Source organism: Hesperophylax consimilis, chromosome 23, assembly GCF_061612785.1.
Source record: "Hesperophylax consimilis isolate HC1 chromosome 23, BYU_Hcon_1.0, whole genome shotgun sequence".
Lineage (NCBI taxonomy): Eukaryota > Metazoa > Arthropoda > Insecta > Trichoptera > Limnephilidae > Hesperophylax > Hesperophylax consimilis.
The window spans coordinates 27,011,632-27,039,203 of NC_142858.1; the positions used below are offsets into that span (position 1 = coordinate 27,011,632).

The 27,572-nt window shown below is 35.3% G+C and overlaps 1 protein-coding gene across 1 annotated transcript; it reads left to right on the forward strand.

The window, feature by feature from the left end:
- Positions 1 to 1,556: 1,556 nt before the first annotated feature.
- On the forward strand, positions 1,557 to 27,286 carry LOC149412512 (uncharacterized). Its single transcript, XM_089645750.1, has 7 exons — positions 1,557 to 1,680; positions 5,521 to 5,776; positions 7,283 to 7,432; positions 9,126 to 10,190; positions 10,709 to 10,874; positions 17,303 to 17,501; positions 19,771 to 27,286. The coding sequence occupies exons 2-7, from the start codon at positions 5,648 to 5,650 to the stop codon at positions 19,886 to 19,888; spliced, it is 1,827 nt and encodes a 608-aa protein (XP_089501876.1). The 5' UTR covers positions 1,557 to 1,680; positions 5,521 to 5,647; the 3' UTR covers positions 19,889 to 27,286.
- Positions 27,287 to 27,572: the final 286 nt, after the last annotated feature.

Sequence of the window (27,572 nt, forward strand, 5' to 3'; positions counted from 1 at the left end):
AGCAAAATAGCTTAACTCTAGACCAAGGCTGCCCAACCCCAGGCCCGCGGGCCACAATGTGGCCCGCGAACGAATTATAAGTGGCCCGCGTGAACCATTTTCAAAAAACCCGCCAATCTGCCAATTTGAAAAAGCGTCGCGGGCCCGCGGTAAAACAAACAATGCAGCTTGCGCGCGGTCACCAGTGTTGCCAACGAAGGCGATTTATCGCTATTTAGGCTACTCAGAACGAGAATCAGCGACGAAAAAATCTAACCTGTTACTGTTAACTTACTTTTTAAACAAAAATACACCGGTTTTATATAATATTTTTTGCGATCTTGTAGCCCCCCCCCCTATGGAATTCGAAAAATTGTTGTGGGGAATCACATATGATGTTTTTGGGTGCGCGGAATTTTTTCTCAGCGAAGTTCAGTAACAACCCCCCCCCCCCCCATGGATTTAAAATATTTTGTAGGGAGCACTCATTTAGAATTTTTTTTGTGGGGAATTATGTTTTATAGAAATTCTCTAACAACCCCCCCCCCCCCCATGGAAATAGGAACCGTCAGGTATTCAGTGGCCCGCCAGTGATTCAAAATCGTCAATTTCGCCCAACTGTTAAAAAGGTTGGGCAGCCTTGCTCTAGACCAACAAAAGGTAAAACGCAATGCACAGTGCCCATTTCGCATTGCGACACAATGCGTGCGCCTTTTCATAAATGTGCACGTGAACCAAACCAAAATTGTGTTGGGGTTATTTTTCAATGGTTATGCCGTGTCTAGTCTTATTTAGGCTGGCCGCATACATACCCCCCCATGAAATTTATTTTGATGGGGACAAATTTTATATTTTCTTGAAATTCTCTAGCCACCCTCCCCATGAATTTTTTTTATTTTCTGGGGACAAATTTTATTTTTTTGAAATTCTCTAGCCCCCCCCCCCACGATTTTTTTTTATTTTCACGTAAAAACATCAATTTTAAACATGTCCCACCTAACAGCAAATTCGGCTACTTTACGCTACCTTATGTATGAGAAACGGCGATATTAGGTCAAGATCCGTTGGCAACACTGAATTACGAATGGAAATTTCCGTACGTTTGCGTCGGCACAAACAAACTGTATGCAATAGCTGCGTTCCACATGACGTCATTAGGTTTTTTCCATTCGTTTTCTCCGAACGCGCCGGCTGGCATTCGGAACGTGCCTAAGGAATTTGTTCCGTTCGGAACTAAAACGAACGTGTGCGGCAGTTAATGTATTTTCTACTGATTCCGTGCATTCGGATGTCCGAATACGGAAAACGAATTCGGAAATCGAATACGAAAAACGTATGTATGCGGCCAGCCTAAGTTACGGAGCACTGGTTACAAATCTTCACATCTGCCGTGTCCATGCAGCGTACATAGCGCAACATCCCGCTCATAAATAAACCACTCACCTAACCACTGGGCCTAACTAAGTTAAGGGGTCAAAATTACCTCTAGTTCCATATTGAACTCACGTAAGTACTTAAAAAAATATTAGACTACTGGCAACACTGCATTTCGACTAACCAAAAATCGTCTATGTAAAACTCAACCATTCCAAACCATAGAAATTAGAAATTAGCAAATATAAAGAAAACGCAGAAAACTGAGAAAACATCATTAGATATTATTGAAATATGGCGTAATAATATTTTGTGCATATTGGACAGGTAAATGTAAAATATATCATTTCTCTCCACAATTCAAACTTTCACAGGTAGAACTGACTAATGTCGATAGGTCTTGGTAAATTCTCTGAACTGCTTCCCGTTATCCGTCATTACCCAATTCGTGTTGCATCGACTCAGACAGACATTATTTGTTAAATGTCAAAATGTGCAACACTAGAAATGTTTAATTTAAATGCAAATTTCAAACTAAGAAACGTATACATTATTTCTCAACCACGTGAAATTTCCGTTGGATGTTGTTTGGGAAATTTACAGAATTTTTGTAGAAAATAGATTCGACAACAACAACTTCAATAACTGCACGCATTCTTAAATAATCTCGCATCAAACAGCAGTGACGTCCTTTAGAAATTTGATCCAAGGTGAATTATCGCTGAAACAATTTATGTACGATATAATCGCATTTCGATAGACGTAAAAAAATCAATTATTTTATCCAACGGAACAAAAGTAAAAGTTTGTTTTTTTTTTTTTTACTGACAGTTATTTCTAATTCATTAATAAGTTTTAAAATATCGTAATAAAAAGTGTTGAAATTGAGATGTTTAACGGAATTTGACAGCCTTCAAGGCTACAAGAGCGCTCTTATCAAATAGCCTTAAAGTTGTTCCTGTCAACCACTTACAATACACTCTACAACACTTAGCAATAACTAGATAATATTGTTACGTCAGAGATTTTAAAATCAGTAACAATTTCCGTAAGTCAGATGTTGTGGGGATAGTTTAAACCTAATATATCTGTCGAGGGCCGGCCTCGAGACAATCGGCATTTGGCGCTAGTAAAAACCTCAAGCATGCTGTGTTAGGTTACCATTGGTGCGCTCATCCTTAGTTCCTTGGCAAGTTGGCGCCAAGGGCAGACTGCTCCAATTGCGCCTGGCCTGTATCAGTCTGTTCTAAACACACAAGGGCAGATAAGGAAGTTTTGGAATTGGAAGGGAAAACATCACCTTTTTGGTGTGAAATGATTATAGTCCTCTCACTGGATTTCCTTCCACCCCGATACACTCCAATGTGTCCAACTCATTAGGACCATTATAACCTTTCTAGATTGACTGGTTAAGCATTTATAAATGATAGACTTGTACAATGCGCGCCTAATGTTTGTCACAAGAGAATGGGTCGTTTCTACGATTCATTCTTGAGTTCAACAGCTCGGCAGTGTGTTTCCTCCCTCCTACAACATTGGTCTGTTCAAGACCGATGTTCACTCCTTCTTTTCCTCAAAAAGACCCTCCACCCAGCATCCCCAAAAATGACAGACCCTAGGGAAATTACTTTTTTCAGGGATTCCTGTGTGGAGTTAATGTGCGAAAAATAAATTAAAAAAACATCAATGATTTCCATATTGTTCGAAAATTTCTCTCCAATCCATTGTTTAAGAATTTGGTAGCAAATGAAAGTTTGCAAGGAGCCAAACCTGGCAAACAAAGTGGATGAGGCAGAAAAACAGAGCCCGATTAATTTTAACAGATGTTTTGTCTTGAACAACATTTTTTTTTCATGCCCGAATTTGGTATTTTCTCCTTGGTTTTCTTGCTCACATTTTGAAGCAAGCCATTATACACACCATTCTTGGTTTTTCCTTTTCAACATCTTTAACTTTAATCTTTTAAAAGAAAGACAAACATTCCTGGGTTACAAATAACCTGACAATATTTGAAAATCTCCTACTACCACCACAGTAAGCGGAAAATGTTGCTTGTGTTCTGTGATGGAGGACTTAGCCAGCCGAGGAATTGAACACACTACGCCTGGGTGGGATCCAAACGCGATGTCAACTCAGCCACCGACCAGTCTAACATAGTTAAAATATATTCCTTAAGCTTGCCTAAAATCACTTTGCCAGCTGGTAAAATCGCCTTTGGTTTCTTTGGTGCCGGTTGACAACATTCTGTTCAATGTATTCTCCTCGGTCTCTGGCATTTTTATAAATCCAAGTTCCTTTAACTTTACAAAACGGTGAAAAAAAACCCCTCCAAACACTTGACTGAAACATCCATTCAGCATTATTTCTAATCAACTGTGAGCAAATACTTCACTGAAACATCTATTCAGCGTTGCTTCTGATCATCTGTGAGCAAACACTTGACTGAAACATCCATTCAGCATTATTTCTAATCAACTGTGAGCAAATACTTCACTGAAACATCTATTCAGCGTTGCTTCTGATCAACTGTGAGCGAACACTTGACTGAAAAATCCATTCAGCATTATTTCTAATCAACTGTGAGCAAATACTTCACTGAAACATCTATTCAGCGTTGCTTCTGATCAACTGTGAGCAAACACTTGACTGAAACATCCATTCAGCATTATTTCTAATCAACTGTGAGCAAATACTTCACTGAAACATCTATTCAGCGTTGCTTCTGATCAACTGTGAGCGAACACTTGACTGAAAAATCTATTCAGCATTATTTCTAATCAACTGTGAGCAAATACTTCACTGAAACATCTATTCAGCGTTGCTTCTGATCAACTGTGAGCGAACACTTGACTGAAAAATCTATTCAGCATTATTTCTAATCAACTGTGAGCAAATACTTCACTGAAACATCTATTCAGCGTTGCTTCTGATCAACTGTGAGCAAACACTTGACTGAAACATCCATTCAGCGTTACTTCTAATCAACTGTGAGCAAACACTTGACTCAAACATCTATTCAACGTTGCTTCTGTTCAACTGTGAGCAAACACTTGACTCAAACATCTATTCAACGTTGCTTCTGTTCAACTGTGAGCAAACCTGACACAAATCGTGCACACAGCTTTTTGTCCCCAAAAGATACAATAATACTATGCACTACGCAATTATCTCTCAGTCTGGGTTCATATCAATCAGACCTCACAGTTAAGTAAAAAAAAATTCTTAGGTGGAACTGAGGGTAACGTGGTTTATGTCTATATCATCCTGAAACGCCGTATAAAGGTGGCTATAAACCTACTTTGGTAGATATTAAATTACATTTCTTTAATAGTTTCAATAGTCTGAAAACAAAAATAGTGTTCGAAATGTATTTAATTTCCATCTATCTCCGTGTCACTTGATTTGGTTTCTTCAAATTCCCACGGCAACGGCACGGTGATGCCAAGGCAACGGTGTTTCATTTCTTTTAAACGTATGAGTAAGATGTACGATTCCTTTGGGGGAAGCATTCATATGTACATTATTTGTCTCGTTTTAAACAGATCTCTCTCACACACTATTATGTAGTGTGTAAGAGAGAGCTGCAGTATTATTGTGATAATAAACGTCAGTGTTTTGTTTTATTTGTGCTGTTGCCGTGCCTTAACCACTCAGATCATCAGAATGTCAAAAGACGTAAATATGATAATAGCGGTCAAGACATTAGAACGTCTTTTCACGTAAACGCGCGAGATTTTACAAAAATCGATTTATTTCCTATCACTAGTATACGGATTGCCATGATTTAAAAAACAGAGTATCGATAATGAATAACGCTATGCGTCTGTATTCAAGAATATCTATGGAACGTAGTATATTTAGAAACGCAAATATTTACGTACAATAACACAATGCGATAATGGATTTTATAATCTTTCCAAAACATTTTTTAGAATGAGGCTACGTTTCCCAAAACGTGAGTTGTGAAGCTTTTAGCAAAACTCGTAAATAACACAAAAATTATCACGTTTTGACAGTTCTCAAAGGAACACACAGTAAATAAATGTCTTTGTCTGAGAGGTTAACCGTAGGAATTTCAAAGGCCCCCATTGTGTTCCAAATGTAATCACTCTTGGTCATTTATTATTAACTGAACAAAATTTTCATGTATGTTTTTTTTTTTAATAGGTTTTTTCCTGAAAAATCCCCTTATACTTAAACTGAGATGGATTAACACCGACAATAGGCCGATTGTTTAGAACAAGTATGTCTGATTTGATGAATAGTCTCGTGTGAAGGCAAGGATGGTGTGGAAATGGAGTCGCCCCCATCATTCTCTGGCCACTCAGAAGCTCCCCCACTGAGTGAAGACAGCGGTCTACTCATCACCAGCGGATCTGTCTCCAGCGACTCTGTTAGCGGCTGGCTCCACATTACATCCGAGGTGAGTTATTGCCTTATTATCTAAGAAGCTGTATACGTCAAATAAAAAGTCATTTTTAAACTGATATTTAGCGCCAGCGATTCTTACCTTGTCCTTCATACAGTTCCTTTATACACAAGGGTTAAAATTGCTTAAAAAAAGTCATGGATTTTAGGAGGACACCGATGTCCCAAACCCAGTTAACAGATTCATCACCTTTTATTTTATATAGTAATACTAACTGACGTGTACCCGATGTAGCTCGACTTTTTTTCTGCTTTCAATAAATATAATATCCGTGTATTATATATATAAACCATCCGGAAGAAATTCTCTAAATGATAGTGAAAACCCTATCAAACTCGGTTGCATAGTTTATAAGAACTAAGCGCAGAAAAACAGACAGACAGGGATATTGACTTTGTTTTATACTATTTAGAGATTCCAAGTTATTGTCACGATTACGAATTTACCAAAAGTTTATCAGGAAACGATCTGTAATCCTGTTTTTAGTTCATTATGATCTGGGATGTTCGAATGTTCAAAATGTCCGAACGTTCCAGACTACTCCCAAACATTCCAGAATGTTCCGGAATGCTCTCAAATGTTCTGGACTGTTTTAGAAATTTCTAGAGGGCGAAACTTCTAGTCCTTATATCTTCAAAAGCACGCCCTTCAGGTAAAAAAGGGAAACTTCTTGATGGATGGGAGACAGAGGACTACCACACCATATAACTCCCTTGATCGTACCCGGACTCTTTCCTGAGTTTTAGCGGCACGCACATTGTACACTTACTTTTATTATATATATTGATTTAGGATCGTGGTTATACTGGCAAAACATGTTAACTTTAAAATCGCTATTTAGAAAAAAAAAGCATTTATGTTTTGTACCAACTTAAAAAGTTTATTATCAAATTCAATTGCAGTTTGTGACGATATAAAGAAAATATAATATCGTAATGTGTGTTCATTTAAAAATAACTTTTTATTTATGCTTGTTTGAATTTTAATTAGGAATAATCAATTTTTATGTTTATTACCAAAACGATTGAAATTAGTGTATTTCAGTTAAAAACCACTAAGTTACATGTATTTTTTGTTTGCAAGGTGCTTGTTTCAAATTAACTGCTACGCTTTCTTTTCAATGCAGTTCACATTTACATTACTTCATCTGCACAAAAGCCAAAAAACCTACAATAAATGTTAGGTGACATTTACAGAAGTCATAGATACGTGAAACGCCTACAGCCACCAACAATTAAGTTGTATTAAAGTTTTCTGCCCATTCAAGTGCACATCCATAGACATAATATAAGGCAAATAATTTAACATTTTTTTCCAAAACAAAAAAATTTATTTCATTTGTTAAATTATAGAAAATTTAAATTTAACATAACTTATTGCATTATTAAGCCAAAACTTTGAATTGCCGACTTAACATTTTGTGCCAGTATGCCCACAATATTATAATAGATTCATTTCGAAAACCTGAAGTAAATAATGTATCTTTATTTGTACTTTTAGTTGCAAGAAAGCGACTATGATGAGAAATCTCTCTCCTTGTATGACTGTCAAGAGACATCGGAGCGTATGTGCGGTGATAACTTCAATACAGTAAAGAAAGGCCCCACGAAGGCGGTAATTTCAGCAATTGAGCCACCCCTCCAGTTTCAGGTAAAACTTTTGTTTTGTCTTATTATATAATTGCCCCAATTTTTACGAAAAGTAATCGGCATTGCCCTAGGACATTATACCAGCCATATGAAGGGCCAAAGCATTACCAATAAATTACCGTATTTACATTATTTTCTATGTAAGTGCACAAAGCTAACAAATGTTTGTCAATAGATAACTACAACATGACTAAGTTTTTTGTTTATTTTTATCATCAAATTTTTTTTAACCTTTGTAACACACAAAAGATTTTTATAAACTTTTTCCTATAACTATCGTTTTTTAGCGCATTTAAAAAATAAAAACTTAATGACAATAACGAATGACTTTCTGTATTTACGATTAATAAACTCATGGTTTTTACACTAACTTTTTTCTTCTTCGTATAAATAATAAAATGGTTGTTGATTATAATAATATGATCTATCAAAAAATTTATATATAAAGATGCAAAAGTCGGTCATTTTTAATACATGTAGGATAACGAAAGATTTTTTAAATATTTATGTTGAGGGATCAGTAGGATTTATGGCCCTGTTAGAAGTTCTACCGAGCCGAACCCTCTGATATGAAAATATCTGGAGTCGGTGAATTATTTTCCCATTTGATCTCTGGTGAGTTGACGTGTTGTTCTTGTATTGTTTTGTATTTATTTTGATTATATAATGCACTTACATAATGTTGATTGACTAGATGATCATTTGTGGAAAAGTGTGTGGAAGGGTTTAGTTTTTCCTATGGGGAAGATTTAACCCGGACAATAAAATCGGAAGTTTAAAAAAAAAAAAAAAATGTAAAATACCACCCTGTTTTTATTTATTTACACAATTTGAGAGTGATTCTGATTGGGGGCTCGTTTGATATTTTGACAATTCATTATTATTAATTATTTTTACGTTTTCGTACCTAATTTCAAACTAGGGTTACCCTACGTTTATAGCCCCTGGTTAAGTGTTTTTTTTGGATTGGCAGAATTCCCACTGAATCTCTCTTTAATTAGCTTCCACAATGTTATATCAAATACAAAGGATTTTATGCATTTATTAATATGTTCGAATTTATTATTACAATTTTCAATAATCGTAAATGCAAAAAGTCATTAAGTCGAATCAAGCTTAACTTAATGTTCAATACTCAATAAACCAATTCATGTGATTTTGTTACTATGTATTATAAAATTATAATTTTGAAACTTGCATGGTAAATTTATTATTCCTTTTAAGTGAAGAACTAGTGCATTCATTGAAACGATGTCGCTTATGTCAGATCTTATTCATGAATAGTGTGCACAACACACAAAGTATATTAATAGAAGTGGAAAAGAATTCGACATATAATTTTACCACACAATACATTAATTTAAGTACTTACAAATTTTAGAAACATCTAAAATAATCAGGAAAAATTCATCAAATGTCAGTGATTTTTGAAATGTCGTAACTCTGAATGAATCAGTGTTGCCACTGTTAATTTTACCTAAAAGAAATAAGAATTCAGTGCTTACACTTTATAAGAAGTTTAATTTCCATAGAGCTGTAAATAAAAATACTAAACAATAAATGAGCCAAGTCCACTTTGGTGGATTTGACTGCTTTATCACTTCTCGCGAAGGTCCACTATTGTGGTCCGGAGCAATTGAGTGGATGTGTGGGTTTTGACTTGATTCTAATTTTAAATAATTTATGTATTCCAGGATAGCCCCATACTGAGCAAACACTCCCAGGCTGAGTGGGAATGTGGAAGTCTGAAGGAGGGGGAGGGAGGAGGCAGGGGAAAGGGTGCGCGCTCGGTGTCGCGCCTGTCCTGCTCACACAGCTCGCTGGCCACGCCGGCGCAGTCGGATGACTCCAGCTTCATCACGCAAGCCATCTCCCACCACACGCTGTCGGCGGCCACCGACATAGCGGACATGTACAACGTGCCCTTCGACAGCGACATTTACGCCATCCCCATTGACATGGTCCGGCCCCGCCACCAGACCAAGCGATCGCAGAGAAGCTACCGCAAGCGCGGCCGCAGCGTCTGCCAGCCCATCTGCAACCCCATCGAACGACATGTTTCCAAAGTTTCTAAGGGTTGTGCGCGGGTTTCCGATGTAGTGAACGATACGGACAATAAAAGACACAGTGTCCCCAGTACTTCTATGAACAAAAAGTGTATTTCTGCCGCAAGCATAGGTCAAGACCGAGAGCCCATGCACATGACTCTGCACGAAGTGAGAAAGTACCTGCACACGCTCTACTCCAGTTCTAGCGAGTCGGAAACTCAGGTCAACAGCTCCGTCGCCAAAGTTAAGACTAAGCTAAAGACCAACAGCAACGACAACAATAATAGCTTTAAATACAAGTCCCTCGAGGGCAATTTGGATTCTGTATCTAAATTAAATGAAAATGACCCCCGTGATATTCGTAAGAGTAAGAAAAACAATTTCATAATTAACATAAAAAATAATAAGAAGTCCAAGGAAGTGGTTTCTCCGAAGCTCGCCACCGAGGAGACAAAGGAAGAGGGAGGCAAGAGACTGAAGAAGTCCCAGGCGAAGAGTCTGTCATTAAACCTGAAGCAGACCCTGTGCAGCCTGCTGGGGCTAGGACGGGGGCGTGAGCGTGGCGGGGGAGGGGGGGCGGGAGGCAGCCGCGCCGCCAACCCAGCGCCCACCGTCACGGCCACGCGTGCCTTGCCCCCGTTGCCCAGCACCCACGCACACCCAGAGGAGCCGCCCATCGACTTCGCTACCTCCATACAGAAAGTCAAAGATGTAAGTTCTGACAGCTTTTTGTATATCTTACCCAATCTCTTTTGGTATTGAACAACGTCATTTGATACCAAAGGTCAATTCAAAATGAATCAAAAGTCAAATGGTAAAGAATGATTTATCATTCTTGATCAACCTTTGTAACAATACTGAATTTCAGAACATCACTTATTTAATCATGCGGTGTGTTCTATAGTTAGTTTGATGAGCACTTGCGATTTAGCTTTTATTTTGCACATAATACAAATACGTATTATCTTAACTTGTCAATAATACATATATGTATTATCTTAACTTGTCGATAATATTATTAATTTCATTTCACTTTTTTATAATAATGGCAATATAATGATATATTTTGATTGTGTTAGTATTTATGATTTATTTATTAATTTATACGCCCTGGAACCAAGGAATGACTTATTATTTGTCCACATTTAGCTTGCACATGCGTATGGCAACAAGTCTCCTAGAGCTAGTGCATGCATAATACTCCAACGTCTTTGCTCTTCATGTTGCAGTACGGCTGGTACTGGGGCCCCATCTCTGTGGAGGCGGCGGAGAAGATCCTGTCCGACGAGCCGGACGGTTCCTTCATCGTGCGCGACAGCAGCGACGACCATTATATCTTTACGCTCACATTCAAATTGAATGGCATGCGCCATGTGCGAATAGAACACGACCAGGGTATGCCTAACTCATTTTTATTATCATTATTCATATCTTTTGCTTTCATCATGATGTTGTACCCAGTGGCGGCCGGTGGTCAAAATATATGGGGGTTCACCGGATTACAACATTAAGTCATAAAATAAATTAAATAAAGGTACGTACCTATTTATAAAGAAGTTCTATTCTCTGCTCCTTTTGTTTAGCGAAGACCTCTATCAATGCTTAACACTGATAGTGCGTTCAGTCTGTCCTGGCTCAAAGTGTTAAAAAAAGATTTTATTATTTTTAACGTTGAGAAACATCTTTAGCTTTCAACTGAGGTCATTCCAAAGGTCATGAATGGTGCACAAAAGTTTTAGTAATTTCACAGTCTCGGGAAAGTCTTCTAATAAACAAGTACTATAAAAAATTTGTAAAATTGATAAAGCGCCGTTAGCTTTTGAAAAATCGTCGCGGGCGTAAATTGCACAGAGTTCACTTTTACTGAACTTTATTTAGGAAGTCATACGTTTTAAACGTCACATTGAAATCATGTTCTGGGAAATTTGACCTGTATCGATTTTTATTAAATATCTCATTATGGTGTTTAACTTAGGCACGGTAGCCTGAATCCAATTGCATTCTGATGTCAACTTTTCCTAAAACCTTTAGCTCAAAACTTTTTGTAAATGTAAATGACAAGAATTATGTTTTTTGATTTTTTAAGAAAGGTGAGTTACATCAGTAACACCGCTGATTGTCCAAACTGAATCAACATCGTAAATTAAACACGTAAAACAAAATAAACTATTCAATTGATCACATGCACAGAGCTACGAAGCTTTGTTATACATTGTTTTGTTAAATGATCGAGTAAACTTCTTCGATCCAGATTTTCGCTCTTGTTTTATTATCAGTTCAGATTTTAGGTGGACCGGCATTTTTTATCATCACTTTGTTTTCAAAACTCGACATATTGTTCTTAATGTATTCCACATTCAAACTCATTCTTAATTTATACTTTGAACAAACACAAAAGTAATCACAAATTAGTATAACCTGCAATTGATATACCTTATTAATAATTGATATACAAGATCGATATAACCTGCAATTGCTCTTTTCAGGGTGAAATGCCTAAAACCAAAAAAAAAAAAAAAACTTAAAAACTTTCGCAGAGTAAGAAATTTTTTTAATTCAACAGACCGCGCCCGGCAACGGCGAGTACCTACTGACTAAACTGATAATAAGTAATCTGACCATCACTCATCTCTTAATGACAAATTTTATCTTAAATGCTTGTATCGAAGAAGCGAAACATTCGCTGAAAATAGCAGATGGTAAATTGAAACCACGATATCGACAATAACATTAAACATACGCGTTTTAGTTTAACTTTCTACTGAATAAACCGTTCCTTCTGATGTGGTGGTAAAACCCCGAACGCCGTCCATGATATGGTATTATTTGCAAAGAATAGTATGAACTGGTATGTACCCACGCTTTCGACTGTTCCACAGAATATGCGACAAAGCAGTTAAATTTTGGATCGCAATCGAAAACGAACTGCTACGAACATAGGCACAAGTCAAAGTCGGTCTGCAAGTTAAGCGCGCTTAATAAGTAGGTACCTTTTGAATGAGATATTATAACCGAACCGAGTTTCGTATTGTGATTAGTCATGTCGGAAATCTTGTTGGTTGTTCGGCGCTCGGGAGCACATATTAGCTGGCCGCCACTGGTTGTACCTAACAAAGCCATAGTTATTTCTTGTTGAGTCCATTATTCGTCTTTATTCATTTCTTTATGTCCAAAATGTGATTAACCAATTTACCTTGGCGTAGATTCTCATACATAATTGGTTATATATGAAGTAATAAATTTGTATGACCAGTTTGTATCTGTGTGTAACTTTAAGTTGTACAGTGTGGTTAGAAAATTTGTTACTTCAAATTCAACAAAATTGGCAGTCTGTTGGCGTTTTCACCTGTTTTCCAATAAAATATGTGTGTATGCTGCACTGTTTTTGTCAGCGATTGATTTTGCAATACATTGATGCGTTATGTAATGTGGTTAGCAATGAATATTTTAAATAAACTTAATAGATTAATCCTTTTCTCCCCTTGTCAAGTGGGTGTAATGGTTTGAGACATTTTTCTATGAAATTTCGTTTTAATATTTAAAATTAGTTAATGGTGAAATATTTTGAGAAGCAAAAGCAATTCAATATTATGAAGAACAAATTCAGATATTACTGATGAAGTAGTTGTGCAGTAATTTTGATTTTTTACAGGGTGTCCTGGGGTAAAGTGATCTAATTTCGGTGTGGTTGGGGGGGGGGAGGAATATTTATTTTCCCATGCAAACTATTCAAAGTTTTTACCTAAGAACTATCTTAAAACCTTGGAATTTCGAAAAAAAGTTATTTATCTTTTTTACTTTTAGCATTATGTAGAATCACCTCCCGAAGTTAACGCACTTTACCCCCAGGATACCCTGTATTTTAAACATGTTAACCTGACCTGTACTGCAAGTATTTGTATGCTTGTATATTGTTTTAATAGAAATGTTGATTTTGTACTAGAAACTGAAAATTTCTAAACCTGTCGTATTCCTCATTGTTGAGGATCATATAACAACTGTTGCGATGTTTTATTTTATGTATATCCTTATTTATCCTTTTTCCACCTATTCAGAATTGACACATTGCTTGAAATAGCTTTCTCTATGTTTATGTTCATATCTCTTAAGCCAGGTTCTCACAGTCTTCCTTCATTTTTTTTGTTTCCCCTCTGTCTGCAGTTAGTCCTCTTTTGTCGACACATGAAACTGTGCTCTTCCCTTTACTTAATAATGGATATATTTTCAAGTCATAAAATATAAAATAATTATTGCAATTATGGCCATAGCTCTTACCTATAGTTGGGTTTTTTAGACTCAAACAAAATAAAGCTTCGAAGTGGAAGTAAATTGTTGACATTTTTACTAGACAAAATTTTTTTTTATCACTTATTATATGATTTAAGATTTTCTCGGTCAAAAGTATTATTGTGATTAATTTTTGGGATATTATACTGTGTTGCACTTCTTCCTTCTTAAGCTAACGATTCGGAAGCACTACAGTGTCCATTATCAGGTCAGATTTATAGATTGCAGTGGCAGTTCTTTGTAAGGTATAAAATAGATAAGATAATCCTGTGTTTTAATTTTAAACAAAGGACCATTCAATTCCGCGTTGAAAAATCCACCCCTGTGAAATATAATGCTTGAGAGCGAATTTGAAATGAATCCCATCATATTTGTGTGTTATAAATGTCAGCGAATATGGGATGAAATAGTTCATACAAAACACTAGTGGCGCCAGAGCGGTAGAAAACAGATTTTTTCTGTATTTTTATTTTTTATAATATGTTTTATTTAGCTATAACATTTTGTATCTAGTCTGTACCTGTTATAAAACTGCTATAATAATGTTGTATTACCTGGGTACTAATATTTGGACTTTACAGCATTGAGACGTAATACACGAAAAGCGCAACTTTAAACTTCCTTAACATTTACTGTGATTAGGAGACTTAGGAGATAGACATATACCATCACAGACTTCTGTAGGAATTTTTAAGATAATTTTAATTCCGTAGTACATTATTTTGATGTATCTCCCCGCGTTAGCAATGTAAGCGCCCAAAAATATTTTTTTTACAACATTATTACAAAACATTGTTTTTTTCTTTCTTAACCTTACGTAAGAAATTCTCTAAATGATTAAAAACCCTATCAAAATCCGTTGCTTAGTTTAGAAGAACTATTTTGAGTTACTATTTAGATATTAAAATAAGTTAATTACTGATGATGTTACTTTATAGATAGGCCACGAACCGCCACTGGTAGATGGTGATGAAGTGTACGTTTATGTATGTAGACGTGTTGCGCACATTAATCCTCTTAGGTCCAGTATTTCAGTATAATAATTAAATTGGTTTTATCGTCAAGTGCAAGAACTATTAAGCTTAACACTGTCGTGTCTATTCGTAATAATGGTGTTTTATTTGAGTTTGTAAAAAACTGTTTCAGATTATTAATTTATTTATTTGAGGAACATAAACAGTCTTAGTAATACAATATACATAAGAGGATAACAAAAAAACAGACCAATTATTAATGTTCACAGATATATATTCAGAAACATAAAACTAACCTGTAAACTAGAATATTTAATAAAAATAGAAACAAAAAAACAGAATAAAGCAGCAAATAGGAAAAATAATAATACGAATGTAAATTCAACAAACGATAAACCTATAATATGCCTACCATAAACAGCAATAAATAAAAGTGACTATAACTATACTTAAATATACTTGGGTTGGAACGGGAAAGGGGAGGAGAGGGATAAGGAAAAGTTGCCACGCAAGTAATATTAAAATATTAGGTACAATCAATTTAACAGTCGTGAATATGAGTTAGAATGTGATACAGTAGAACCTCGTTAATTCGAAATCCAGGGGACATCAAAAATCAAATTTCGAATTAACGAATACCCACGTAATTCGAAATTTTACGAAAAAAAAAAAAAAAAATACTCCGTAAATCGATTTTCTCGGCCGCCTCTTCAAATCCGGGTGGTATGTTAGTTGTAAATTCGTATTAATACCAATTATTTCTCTATTTTCGCGGCCGATTACCGTAGCGGCGGGCCCTTAAAATTCAGATATTCGAAATAAATTCGTAAAAATGCTATATATTTACGCGTAAATCGAGATTTCGCTGCCGATTTCGGTCGCGGCCTACTCTTTAAATTCAGATATTTGATGTAAATTCGTAAAAATATGATATATTTCCGCGTAAATCGAATTTTATCGGCAGTTTTTCGTAAAAATATGTCATATTTCGGCGTGAATCGAAATTTTTCGGCCGATTTCTGTCGCGCCGTATTTTTTAAATCGAGATTTCGCGGTAATTTTCCGTCGCGGCCGGCCCTTTATTTCAAATATCTGAATTTAAATTCGTAAAAATACGATAAATTTCCGCGTAAAACGAGAATTCGCGGCCGTATTTCGTCGCGGCCGGCTCTTTAAATTCAGATATTCGAAATAAATTCGCAAAAATACGATATATTTCCGTGTAAATCGAGAATGCGCGGCGGATTTCCATCGCGGCCGACCCTTTAAATTCAGATATTTGATGTAAATTCGTAAAAATATTATATATTTCCGCGTAAATCGAATTTTATCGGCAGTTTTTCGTCGCGGCCGGCCTTTTAAGTTGAGATATTTGAAGTAAATTCGTAAAAATATGTCATATTTCGGCGTGAATCGAAATTTTTCGGCCGATTTCCGTCGCGCCGTATTTTTTAACTCGGATATTCGAAGTAAAGATAATAAAAATACGATATATTTCCGCGTAAATTGAAATTTCGAGTCCGATTTCCGTCGCGGCGGGCCCTTTAAAATTCAGATATTCGAAATAAATTCGTAAAAATACGATATATTTACGCGTAAATCGAGATTTCGCGGCCGATTTCCGTCGCAGCGGGCCATTTAAATTCAAATATTCGAAATAAATTCGTAAATATACGATACATTTACGCGTAAATCGAAATTTCGCAGCCAGTTTCGTCGCGGCCAACCCTTTAAATTCAAATATTTGGTGTAAACTCGTAAAACTACGACATATATCCGCGTAAAACGTATTTTCTCGGCCCTTCAAACTCGGATATTCGAAATAAATTTGAAAAAGTATGACATTCCAGTGTAAATCGATTCAGATTTACAAAATGATAATACTTATTAGGATGATGTATAACCACGTAAAAATACATTTTTCGGCGTTTTACCGCCACGGCTGACTTTTAGATTCAGATTTACGAAATATTATGATTTATTTACGAAAAAATCAATTTTTTTCGAATTACACGAACAAATTTTCGTGCGCGGACAAAAATAAATTTTGAATTACGAATTAACGAATTTCGAATTAAAAAAATTTTTGTATGAAAAAATTTTTCTGCGGAAATTTTTTTGGCGAAAATTTCGAATTACGCGTTTTTTCGAATTATCGGGGTTCGAATTAACGGGGTTCTACTGTACAATGAAATTCTGTAGTGATAGTAACTAGCAGTGAATATGTCAGCACGAGTGTCTATATTTGCCAATTTATTATTATAGTAGTTACATGTCCTTTGCATAAATTCATTTTGATTGGAATAATAATAAATAAGTATTAATACTGACGTGAATAATAATAACTAAGTAATGAATGCACAGTTCTGCCCGAAACCAGTTTGACTTCTTAACTCTTTGAATGTCATATTCATAATTCTATTTAATTGCTTTTATTATATTTGGTTTATTTGACTCCTTCTTTGATCAACCTGCAGATGGTTTTGCAGTATGCGTCAGATCATAACGTGTTATATTGCTGTTTCTTCCTGTTTGAATCATAGGCGAGTGTTCTGGTTGCAGGAAACTTCTGCTTTGGCAGCTGTACAATGTTTAAGGCGCACACGATCGTGGAGTTCATAGAGAATGCGGTGGAGACGTCGCGCAGTGGACGCTACCTGTTTTTCCTAAACCTGCGGCCGGTGTTGGGGCCGATGCGCGTGCAGCTGCTTTACCCCGTGTCGCGCTTCAAGAGGGTGCAGAGCCTACAGCACATGTGCAGGTAAGACTGATACATGTGGTTACATAACAAGGGGTAATAGTCAAACATAATATTTTTTCGTTTTATCAACAATACTAGCTGTATCCTGCCATGCGTTTCTGTGGCTCCTTCCAGAACTTTCAAGAGCATTTTCGAACTGTCCGGAACCTTGTAGACTCAACGACAAACTCCGTCACTCAGTTTAGAACCTTCTTAAAATGTCTCCTTCCAGAATCTTCTAGAGCATTCGACAACCTTCATGAACTTTCTAGAACCTTCCAGACTCACCGACACAGTCAGCGGGCCCATTCTGAAATAATGTGAAGCATTCGCAGCCTTCCCGTAACAAAGCAATGTGCTAGAAAGCACATTTTGATCACTCACTCCCACCCACGCTCAGCCACCCCCTCAAACTCTCTTACTTTCGATGTGACACTAAGGGTTATCTACCATCATAACCACTGGTGGGTGGCAGTGGCTGGTTGTGAAGAAAATTAGGCGTGTAGGGAAACACGGGTTTCTTTTAATAATATGTTTTTTAAGATTTCCATAAAATTTCAAATTCCGGACACACAACATATTAAGAATTAAAAAGAAACACAACGCAGAAATAAAACTTTATATCTATAACAATGATTAACATGCCAAGCGCCGATCGAACAAAACATCAGTTTCATTTCACCCCTATTGGCTGGAGCCCTGCATTTGCAGTGTTGAAGAATCGTGCCCATGCCCTTTAAAAAGCACTGCAATAAGGAAGTTGAGTCCATTTTTTTTATTTTTTTTTATCAATGTTCGCATTCAAACTTAAATACTGGTATATTTTTTTTTTTTTTAAAGTTAGTTTTCATAGTTAAATTAATTCTCAAAGTTTAAATTTTATTAAGCCCGCCAAAACGAGCGGAATCCGAGCGGTAACAGGCGGGGTGTAGTGTGACGTCATTAGAACTGTGAAAACCACGTCGCTTAAGCATTATGTATGGAAAAATTTTTAATTCTTCAACAAGGAATTCCAGTAATTTTTTTACCAATGTTAACCGTCTATTATAATTGATGTTATTAAAAAAAAAAGAAAATTGATTAAGATTTCATAGTTAAATTAATATTTTAAGTTAGAATATTTGCTTTTCACGCCCGGTACGGTATTGCCGTCGCTACTTGTTGACGTTCCCCGCGCGAATTCAGGACCACCGCGCAGAAAAGTAGAGACCAAAAGTAAAATAACGGTTTACGGCCCAGTTCACTGTGAGACTTTTCTGAGCGGCCGGCGGCCTGAAGTGTATCACATGCTATGTGACATGTATAATAATAAAAACATCTAAGTTATGCAATAAACAACATATTATTATAAAGCACTATACGAATATGTATCTTTAGAAATCCATTTCATATAATAATAATAACAAATACGTACATATATTTGACAAACCCAAATAAACCTTTGGCCTATACACCTCTCTCATCTAAACCGACCATCTCTCATGTAATAGAAAGAGATGCACCATAGGTGTTCCGTTGTACGTACAAGTCACGACACATGTGACGACAGAATTCTTTCGACCAATCGTGGAGCGTATACAGTCTATTGCTATTGAATGCTTTTTCAAGAACGTTTAACTAATTCTAAGAATAATAATATAGAAATATATTTATATATTTAGAATCGATATTTTTTGATCTACATGAACATATTCTTTATAAGTCAAAATATTTTTCACTCAACTTCCTTATTGCAGCGTCGTCCTTATACATTCATTTTGCCTTCGGATATTACCTCTATTGGGTACTTAAAGTCTAACTGTAGTTAAAGAAAATATTAAAAATGTGACTTTATCAAGTATGGTATTGTCTATGTGTTGGCTTAAACAAAAAATCTTTTTATTTTGTGTAGTTTCTTGCCGGCTCCTATGGGTTAAGTAATGACCGACTTGTGTCTTGAGAGCCCACTACCGGCTGTCACTATAATAGGCCTTGTACTGCTATTTGTGTTGAGGTTGTGTAAATGCTTATATGGCTCATTATTTGAATGGATCTGCCCAACAAAAATAGCGTTTTTTTGATAACGCTGTTTTTCCGCATGAGAGCTCAATTATTGATATGTCTTTTTGTAGATAATGTTGTTTTACTTTAAGCCCTCGTCAAGTTAACCTTCTTACAGTTGCTAGTTAAGCTCGGCTTAATAGTTATTTATGTTCGTCATAGCTATTGGGTAGGAATGTAGATAACCCAAACTGACAAACGTTCCTGTTTTAAAATACAATGCATAATAATGTCCCGCCTTACTCCGTAGGTTTGTGATCCTGAAGGCCGTGCGCCGGGACCTGATCGGGGACTTGCCGCTGCCGCGCCGCCTACTCGATTACCTCAGCACGCCGCACTACTACTCGGAGATCCTGGCTGAGAGTTAGTTAGTTAGGCATATTAATGTACAGGGTCCTCATAGCAACTAAGCGCAACCAGTCTCCCAATTTCCACCATATTATTATTCTCTGCGCTTTATGACCGCTTTTAAACTATTTTTATTCAACCTTTGAATAAACCTACGAAATCTCAAACTGCTGACTCTGCGTTTAATTTCTTGAAGATATTTCTATACACATATTTCTGTAAACCAGCAGCGCAACAATGTATTACGTTTTTAGGAATCATCCTTTAAGGATTATTTATTTATTATTGTTTATCTTTGTAAATTATTTATTACATTTATGTTAATTATTCAGATTACACATGTGCAATTATTTATGTACCTTTAAAACAGTCAGAAGTTTGAAGCAGTGCAGAAGTTGTTAAGGGGGAAATCGTCTCTAATTTTGTACGTATGTATTATATTATAGAGTCGCAATAATAATCTTAAAATAGTTATTGGCAACAAATAATATTGTGATTGATATTGTGGAGGTATTGTGATATTTGTAGCGCACGATACAGTATTAGAGGGATAGATCGTAGATATTTCACTTTCTACGAGCACGACGTCCAATTAGCTAGCTTGGGGATAGCACTACATATTATTGAGTATGGAAAAAGGTAATCTGTATATTTTGTCTTATAAATTGCCAATAATTGATACAAATTCTAAATACAGTGTATCTTCCACATACATATTTGGTTTCAATAAACCTCTTGACGTTTTTATTGCTATTATTTCGATAATATTAGCTCCATGTACACTGCCGTGGTAAGTAAAACCACAGTCTATTCCTTGAGACTCTCAAGGAAGAGTCTGTGTTATTACTTACCACAGCAGTACAGCACTCCATTTCTGGAATCCAAGGTTATTTTATAATTTCCACATTGCATTATATTAGTTTTCATTTCCTCCAGTTATCCGGAAATCTCAAAATAAATAATTTTGTCTAATTACCTTGTAAACCTTCTAAAAAACATTTATGTATTATCGTTTTATACTGTTAATAATAATTAATGATCTCTTCTGGAAGATGTGTTTTAAAATATTCTTAAAACTGTAACAGTGAAGGGAGTGCGTTGACAAGAAAAAGAGTACAAGTAAATAAATGTTAAATTTAAATAAGCTTTAATTACGAACGCTCATGTAAAGGGCAAGCTGGGCCCCTGCATGGGCCCCCTGCCTGGGCCCACCATTGTGCAGGGGCCTTGAAGTTCTAAAGTTCTAAATGCCTGAGGCCACAATGGCACCACCTGTTACCTGTTAGTGCAAAACACCACATCATTTATCTTTAAATGTACTTCTTGTCATGTGATTCAATTATTACATATTACGTCTTTATACATCTTGTACTTATAATCAAATTTCTATTTTGCAAAGCGTTTAGATTAGTTGAGTGTAATGTTATTCTGGAACTAGGACTTAAGTATGTGGAAAAAAAGATTTGACATCTGATATAATATTATTTCAACCCCATCGTGTTTTAATAAATTTGTTTATAAAAATTCTTCTGAATCTTGGTGTTTAAAATTTACCAAATTATAATTTATTAAATTAATATGAGTAATCTCCCCAAGTAGATTTTCAAGTTGTGTGAAAGAAATTAAGGGTTTTATTAATTTAAAATACTTTGAAACTGAATATGTGTTTCCGTTCTAATTTAGATGTGTTGTAAGTGAAGTTCTACATATCTCCAAAACTCTTGCTTTACAGGAGTGATTTTGCTGTAGATTTATCATACACTAGTAGTTCTGTGAACAGTAGACCTCGCTTCCAAAAAGTATGTTTCTAATTTACTTTCATTTAATAAATTTCAATCAAAATTTCCCCTGAAATCATAAGTTTTGAGAGTAGGTACTTAAATAATAAACTTAATTAAATAAAGAATTATACAATTTGTCCAAAGAAACGTCACACCTCAAAGGCGATTCTTTCTTCAAACTTTCTTCAGGCAGGTAGGTACCATAATAAATAATTTGCTATTTGACAGCTTGTGGTAGATCCACGTCCATGCAAACTATGGCGGGTTATAAAGGTAATATCGGCCACCATCTTGCACTAATTTACAGAAAGATGGAATCAGTTCAATTTTCAATTCAGTCATTTATTGTCAAAAATTGACATTTTAAGATAGAGCGGAAAACCCATTAATAATTGTTGCTGGGTTGTTTATACTTATCCAAAATGTGCTATCAGTATTTCTTTTCTCATTTAATACGGGCCACTCAACATCCGTATTGACAAATGCGTTGGGTTGGTCCATTCCTTAACTTTTCTCACAATGTCGTCCAACACGGTGTTGGTGGTGATTTAAGACCAGACTCCAAGACCCTTCTTCCACAGAAATATGAAGGTATCCATCGTTATCATCATATTGTGTACTCGTGTCTCAAAATACTTTTCGTGCACAGTCCGTATACATCGTTACTGAAATCACAAGACTCGTGTCGCCACCAATCATATTGTGTACTCGTGTCTATAACAACTTGTCGCGCACAGTCCGTATACATCGTTTCTGAAATCACAAGACCCGTGTCGCCACCAATCATATTGTGTAGTCGTTTTTCAAAACACCTGTCAAGTGGGACCTGTCAATTTACTTGTTGATTGTTGTTTATTTAATATGATGAAACTTAATAAGGGTGTTGATTTTGAAGGTGTGGCTTTGATGGTTTATAACTAGGTTATCTGTAGACTCCATCCCACATGCGCCGCTCGGAGCCCTTTAAGGCAGTTATATTACCAGAGAGTTGTTTATAATCTGCTATTTTTAATAAACTAAGATCTCAGTTGTGATCTTGTATTGATTGCATTGTGCGTATTATAACTTAACTTATATTTTTTTATTCTTCCAAACCAATATCTTTATATTTAATAGTCCAATTGATTCTTATTTGATTTATGCTAATTTTTCCCATGAATTTGTCAGTGACTAATTATAATCAGATTATCGAAAGCGAAAGGATTTTACTTAATAAATACTAATCCTTCAATTTTCCTTTGTAAAAAATTGTTTGTTTATGTTTTGCGAGTGGCAGGAATGACCAAGGTTTTAAGAACACAAGCTTTTTGAGAGGAGTGATGCCAACCCAAGATAAATCCAGCTGCCAAATAAGTAACTTGTGTCTATATTGCTTTAAGTTCAATTCGCTGGCGTTTCAAGTACTTTAGATTTAGATTTTTCCTTGGTTCACACTGGGTGGAGTAATGTTTAATTCCAAAATGGCACTCTAAACCAAAATATGTTTAAATTACTTCTCAATTTTTGTACTCAGTGATATAAATAAAATTATCAGTAGTTCATGTAGTGAGGTAGGATGAAGAGAAACTAACAATTAAGTTTTGTTTTATTTTTTCAGTCTTTGAAATTCCAACAAACAACGAAATTACCAAAAAAATTATATTTTTTCCATATAAATTATTTTTCTTGCTGCTTTCCAATGACATTACAAAACTATAGACACATTGTGGAGATCTCAAAGTGGCAAGCGAAAGATATGGTGATGGATGTACTTTGGTTGAGGTTGTTTGCTATCACTAACCAAATTGAGTAAATGAGTGCCAAACCTTGTTTGTGACAGAATGTCCATTACACTGAAAACACTAGTAAAAGTCCAGCAATAACATTTCACCAGGAATTCATGTAAATTACTCATTATTATAAATAGTACAATATTCCGATTGTTTCTCGAAGGTTTTAAGCGTCATTGGAGAAAGCCAACGTAGCAATTCGTAAGTATAAAATGGATAGCCTACTCAGTAGATCGTCTCGAATAGCATTCCATATTCATCTTAGTGTAAGCGAGTAAGTGCAGATTCATCTCGTTCACACCCGTGATGTAGGATGTACTATTTGACGCAACTTTTAAAAACGAAAATGCCGACCAGTCCTACATCTATTTCGTTCATACACATGTGTTATTTTAATGTCTATCTTTGTTTAAGAATTCTTTGGAAACGTAAGTGTGTTTATTACTTGCCACGTTTTGTTTTAATTTTGTGAGACAATTATATGTCTAGATGTATTGTAATGTCATTGCTGCTTCCCCAATAACAAGTTTTAGAAATTTTATAGCGTAATTAACACAACCCAAAACTTTTCCTAGATTATTCAACTCTTGGCTACTGCTTTTTTGTTGACAGTTGCGTAATTTATATAATGCCAAGTATTTTTTCCCCTATTTCCCACATTTTCTGAACAACTATTTATGACACAATCTTATGTTAGTATATATGTGTATGTACCTACTTTAATTTTTCTCAAAACTTTTCCTCAAGGCCTCCTGTGTGGTGTTAAGAAAATACTGATATAAAATGGTCCAATTTCACCATCTTTCACGCCTATTTGTTTTCCCACATAGTATTTAGTTTCAGTCCCTTGAAAAAATCTTATAAGTGAGTTTCATTGTAATTGTAAGTATTAATGGTCACTTTGAAAATGTGTGAAGTTATAATACTGGTGTTGTGTATACAGACTAACTTGCCTTTAACATTGAAGGAATCATTTGGTTAAGGAGTTGTACTGTGTATTCGTATTGCTGTGATTTACATTAATAATGTTGGCCGAGATGGCAGTCATTACCTGTTTCCTTGTATACCTACTGTATCATGTAATGTACCATGTCAATAAGCCAGCAATGTAAGTGTACAAATAGTCATATGTATTTGTAATTCTACTGGTGTCTCACTAAAGATTTCCCTCAATGTACAATATATTAATAAAGCATGTTATTCAAACTTTGTCACATCGTATTAATACGTAAATTTAAGATATCGCGATCACATGTATTGAATGCTTCTAATGAGTTAAAATTTGTTTTAATAAGAATGTTAATTTGTGTAGTTCCCATCCCTGACACTAGATGTCACTGGTAGTACACAGTAAAAGCAAGTCCACAGTTGGCTGCCGTTAATCCTATTATTCACGTCTGGTTATTTATATTCTAGTTCATAATATTAAAATACATATCATACTATGAAAGTGCAATAAGTATGAGACGCACTGATTTGTTTTTATTTACGGAGAATTGGGTAATATTCACTATTTTACTAAGTATGTCTGCACTTCAAGCCATCGACTTGCACCATCCATTTGCTATATCATCACCTTCCCTCGGTTATACAGTCTATATAAGTTCCATTAAAATCAAACTCTTCATCCCCTACACCAGTTCAAATAATGTGTTTATTTATGATCCACAGCTCAGTAAAAATCATGTATCTCTTAAACACAAACCAATTAAATCTTCACAATGTTATGTTGTGTTCTTCACTGATTGAGATAACCCTCCCTGATCAGTGAAAATTAGTGACTACTAAATTAAATTAGTAACTTATAAAAAAAATTGTCTAACTATGCCACTGTATATATTCATAGTTTTTGCTTTATTTGGCTTTCATACATCTCTAAGAACATATTATATAACATGTATTGTCTGCTTTCTGCAAAAAGTTAGAAAAAAAAATAATATTTTAGCTCATTAAACTTATGTTAAACTTTCACAACGGTCATTATACTCAATAATGATAATACATATTCCATTATCGAAGAAATAACTTAATAAATTCATAAATAAATGATTTTTATTCCCAGAATAAGAGCCAAAGATTATGTAATATATGTGAATGACATTTAAAATGCAAGAGTAGAGTCAATGACGATCTTCAGTAACTTAACTGAAGCACTGTAAGGGGGAGGTTAACATTGCAACTTATTTCCAAGACAATCTGTATCTACCAGCATTTAATGTTATACTTAACCTTCTTGGTATCACATCAGCGGTAGATATTAGTTAACAGCGGCTACTTGAATCTCATTCTATTGTGTATCATATAACATGTACTTTCTAATAGTTGCATCCATCCAGGTATTATTATTAACACTAGTTAAGAATGTATTTTCTATAATAGTAATATATTATAATTGCTAATATGTATTAACTAATTTAATTATTCAAGATGCAATGCATCATTTCAGGGAAAAACATAATTTTTAGTCTCGAAGGAAATAATATTTATTGTCTTTGAGATTTTATGTTTTGATCATATTTTTATTCAAATGTAAAACTCACATTACACCGGTCAACAGAACACTCAACCAATTTGAAGCCAATTAAATGAAATGGTCTGAAGTAAAATTGATGTTCTGTTTGGTACAGTTACCAGATAACTGATCAAAATGACAATTCAACACACCTTTAAAGTCATGAAAAGTGATGAAACAAAAACATTTGTTAACCTTTCCTTATCTGTGGTGTGTATTTACTACACATTGCTTCTAATATCTTTAATAACTCTATAAATATAATAAATTTTGTTCAGATTTTAGGTATTCCTCCGTTATACATTTATGCACTGAATTAAAAAATAATATTTTACATAGTTTTCAAATTCAATTAAAAATCAGAGATTTTTGTTAAAAATTGGGATCAAATACACCAATACAATCAACCGTGTAACACTGCTACGCGAAGAGTGTGCGAGGAAATGACACGCTATTGATGTCCCGCTTTAGTTCGCTATGCGGGAACATGAGAAATCCACACGTCCGCAGTTGTATTTTTATTTAGACCATCGATACCTACGACCGCATAGCTTTGTGTGTGCTAGCACTGCTAGCCGCCAGCCAGTTGGTCGCGGACCGTCGTTAGATGTGGACCCTTCGCACGTTTTTTTAGCATCTGCCGATGGTTTTTTCATGTTTTCAGCAATTAAATTACAATTATTATCACTTTTGAAATAAAACATAAGCGATTAGCTATTGTTTTATTCATATTTTTCCGATATTAAATCGCTTATTTTGAGATGTGTAGTGACTACACAGCACCGGAATTCGTGGATTTTTTTAGCACAGTAAGGGAAAGGTTAAAGTCATAAAAAGTGATGAAACCAAAACATTGGTTAAATAGGTAATTTTTTTTATGTACTTTAGTTTTATTTTTTATTGATGACTTTGTATCAGTTTTTAAAGGCGTGATGAATTGTCATTGTGTTGAGTTATCATGGAAGCGTTTGATACCTCCCACTTGCCATAAAAATATTTATGGACTTTTTATGATAATCATCCATAATGCCTTAAGCCTTCCGTCTCGTCGAAGTACAAAAATGCTGGCATCGAATCGAGAGTTGTTACTTATTGTACGTTGCCCATGAAAGCAATGTGATTATTAATATTGGCCGATGAATCAATTTTGTGCAAAACCCATTCTAAGTATTTACCAGAGACTGGCTTTGAAGTCTCTCACGCAGCTGTGCTTTGGTTGTGCTGCTGTCTGCCAGTAGCCCTTTGATTTTATCTCTTTTTATTTATAAGGAAATGTCTTTATGATTAGATTTGTAACCAAAACTATGAATATTTATGCATACATATTTATAAAAAAAATGTAGTTTCCAATAAATAAAACCTACCTACAAGGATTAACTGTAAAGCAAAAATTCTTCAATGGTTTTTCTTATCCATCTGTAAATCCTACAACATATTCCTTCCACAAAATGTCCTAGCACCCAGCAATTTGTCTAGCTTGTGAGAACAGTGAGTATTTGCAGACATTAGTGGCAGTGACACATACACTTCAGAGCGACGGTACCGCCGCGCAGAAAAGTCTCACATTGGACTGCGTTGTAAACCTTTTTTTTTACTTTACTTTTCTGTGCTGTGGCCTGGAATGGTTTGCGGTACCGTCACT

Excerpts from the sequence above, each read along its gene's own strand:
- LOC149412512 (XM_089645750.1), top strand. The coding sequence starts at position 5,648 with ATGGAGTCGCCCCCATCATTCTCTGGCCACTCAGAAGCTCCCCCACTG. Across the intron at positions 5,777-7,282 it reads GGCTCCACATTACATCCGAG|TTGCAAGAAAGCGACTATGA; the intron begins GTGAGTTATTGC and ends TTGTACTTTTAG. Across the intron at positions 10,875-17,302 it reads GCGAATAGAACACGACCAGG|GAAACTTCTGCTTTGGCAGC; the intron begins GTATGCCTAACT and ends TTCTGGTTGCAG.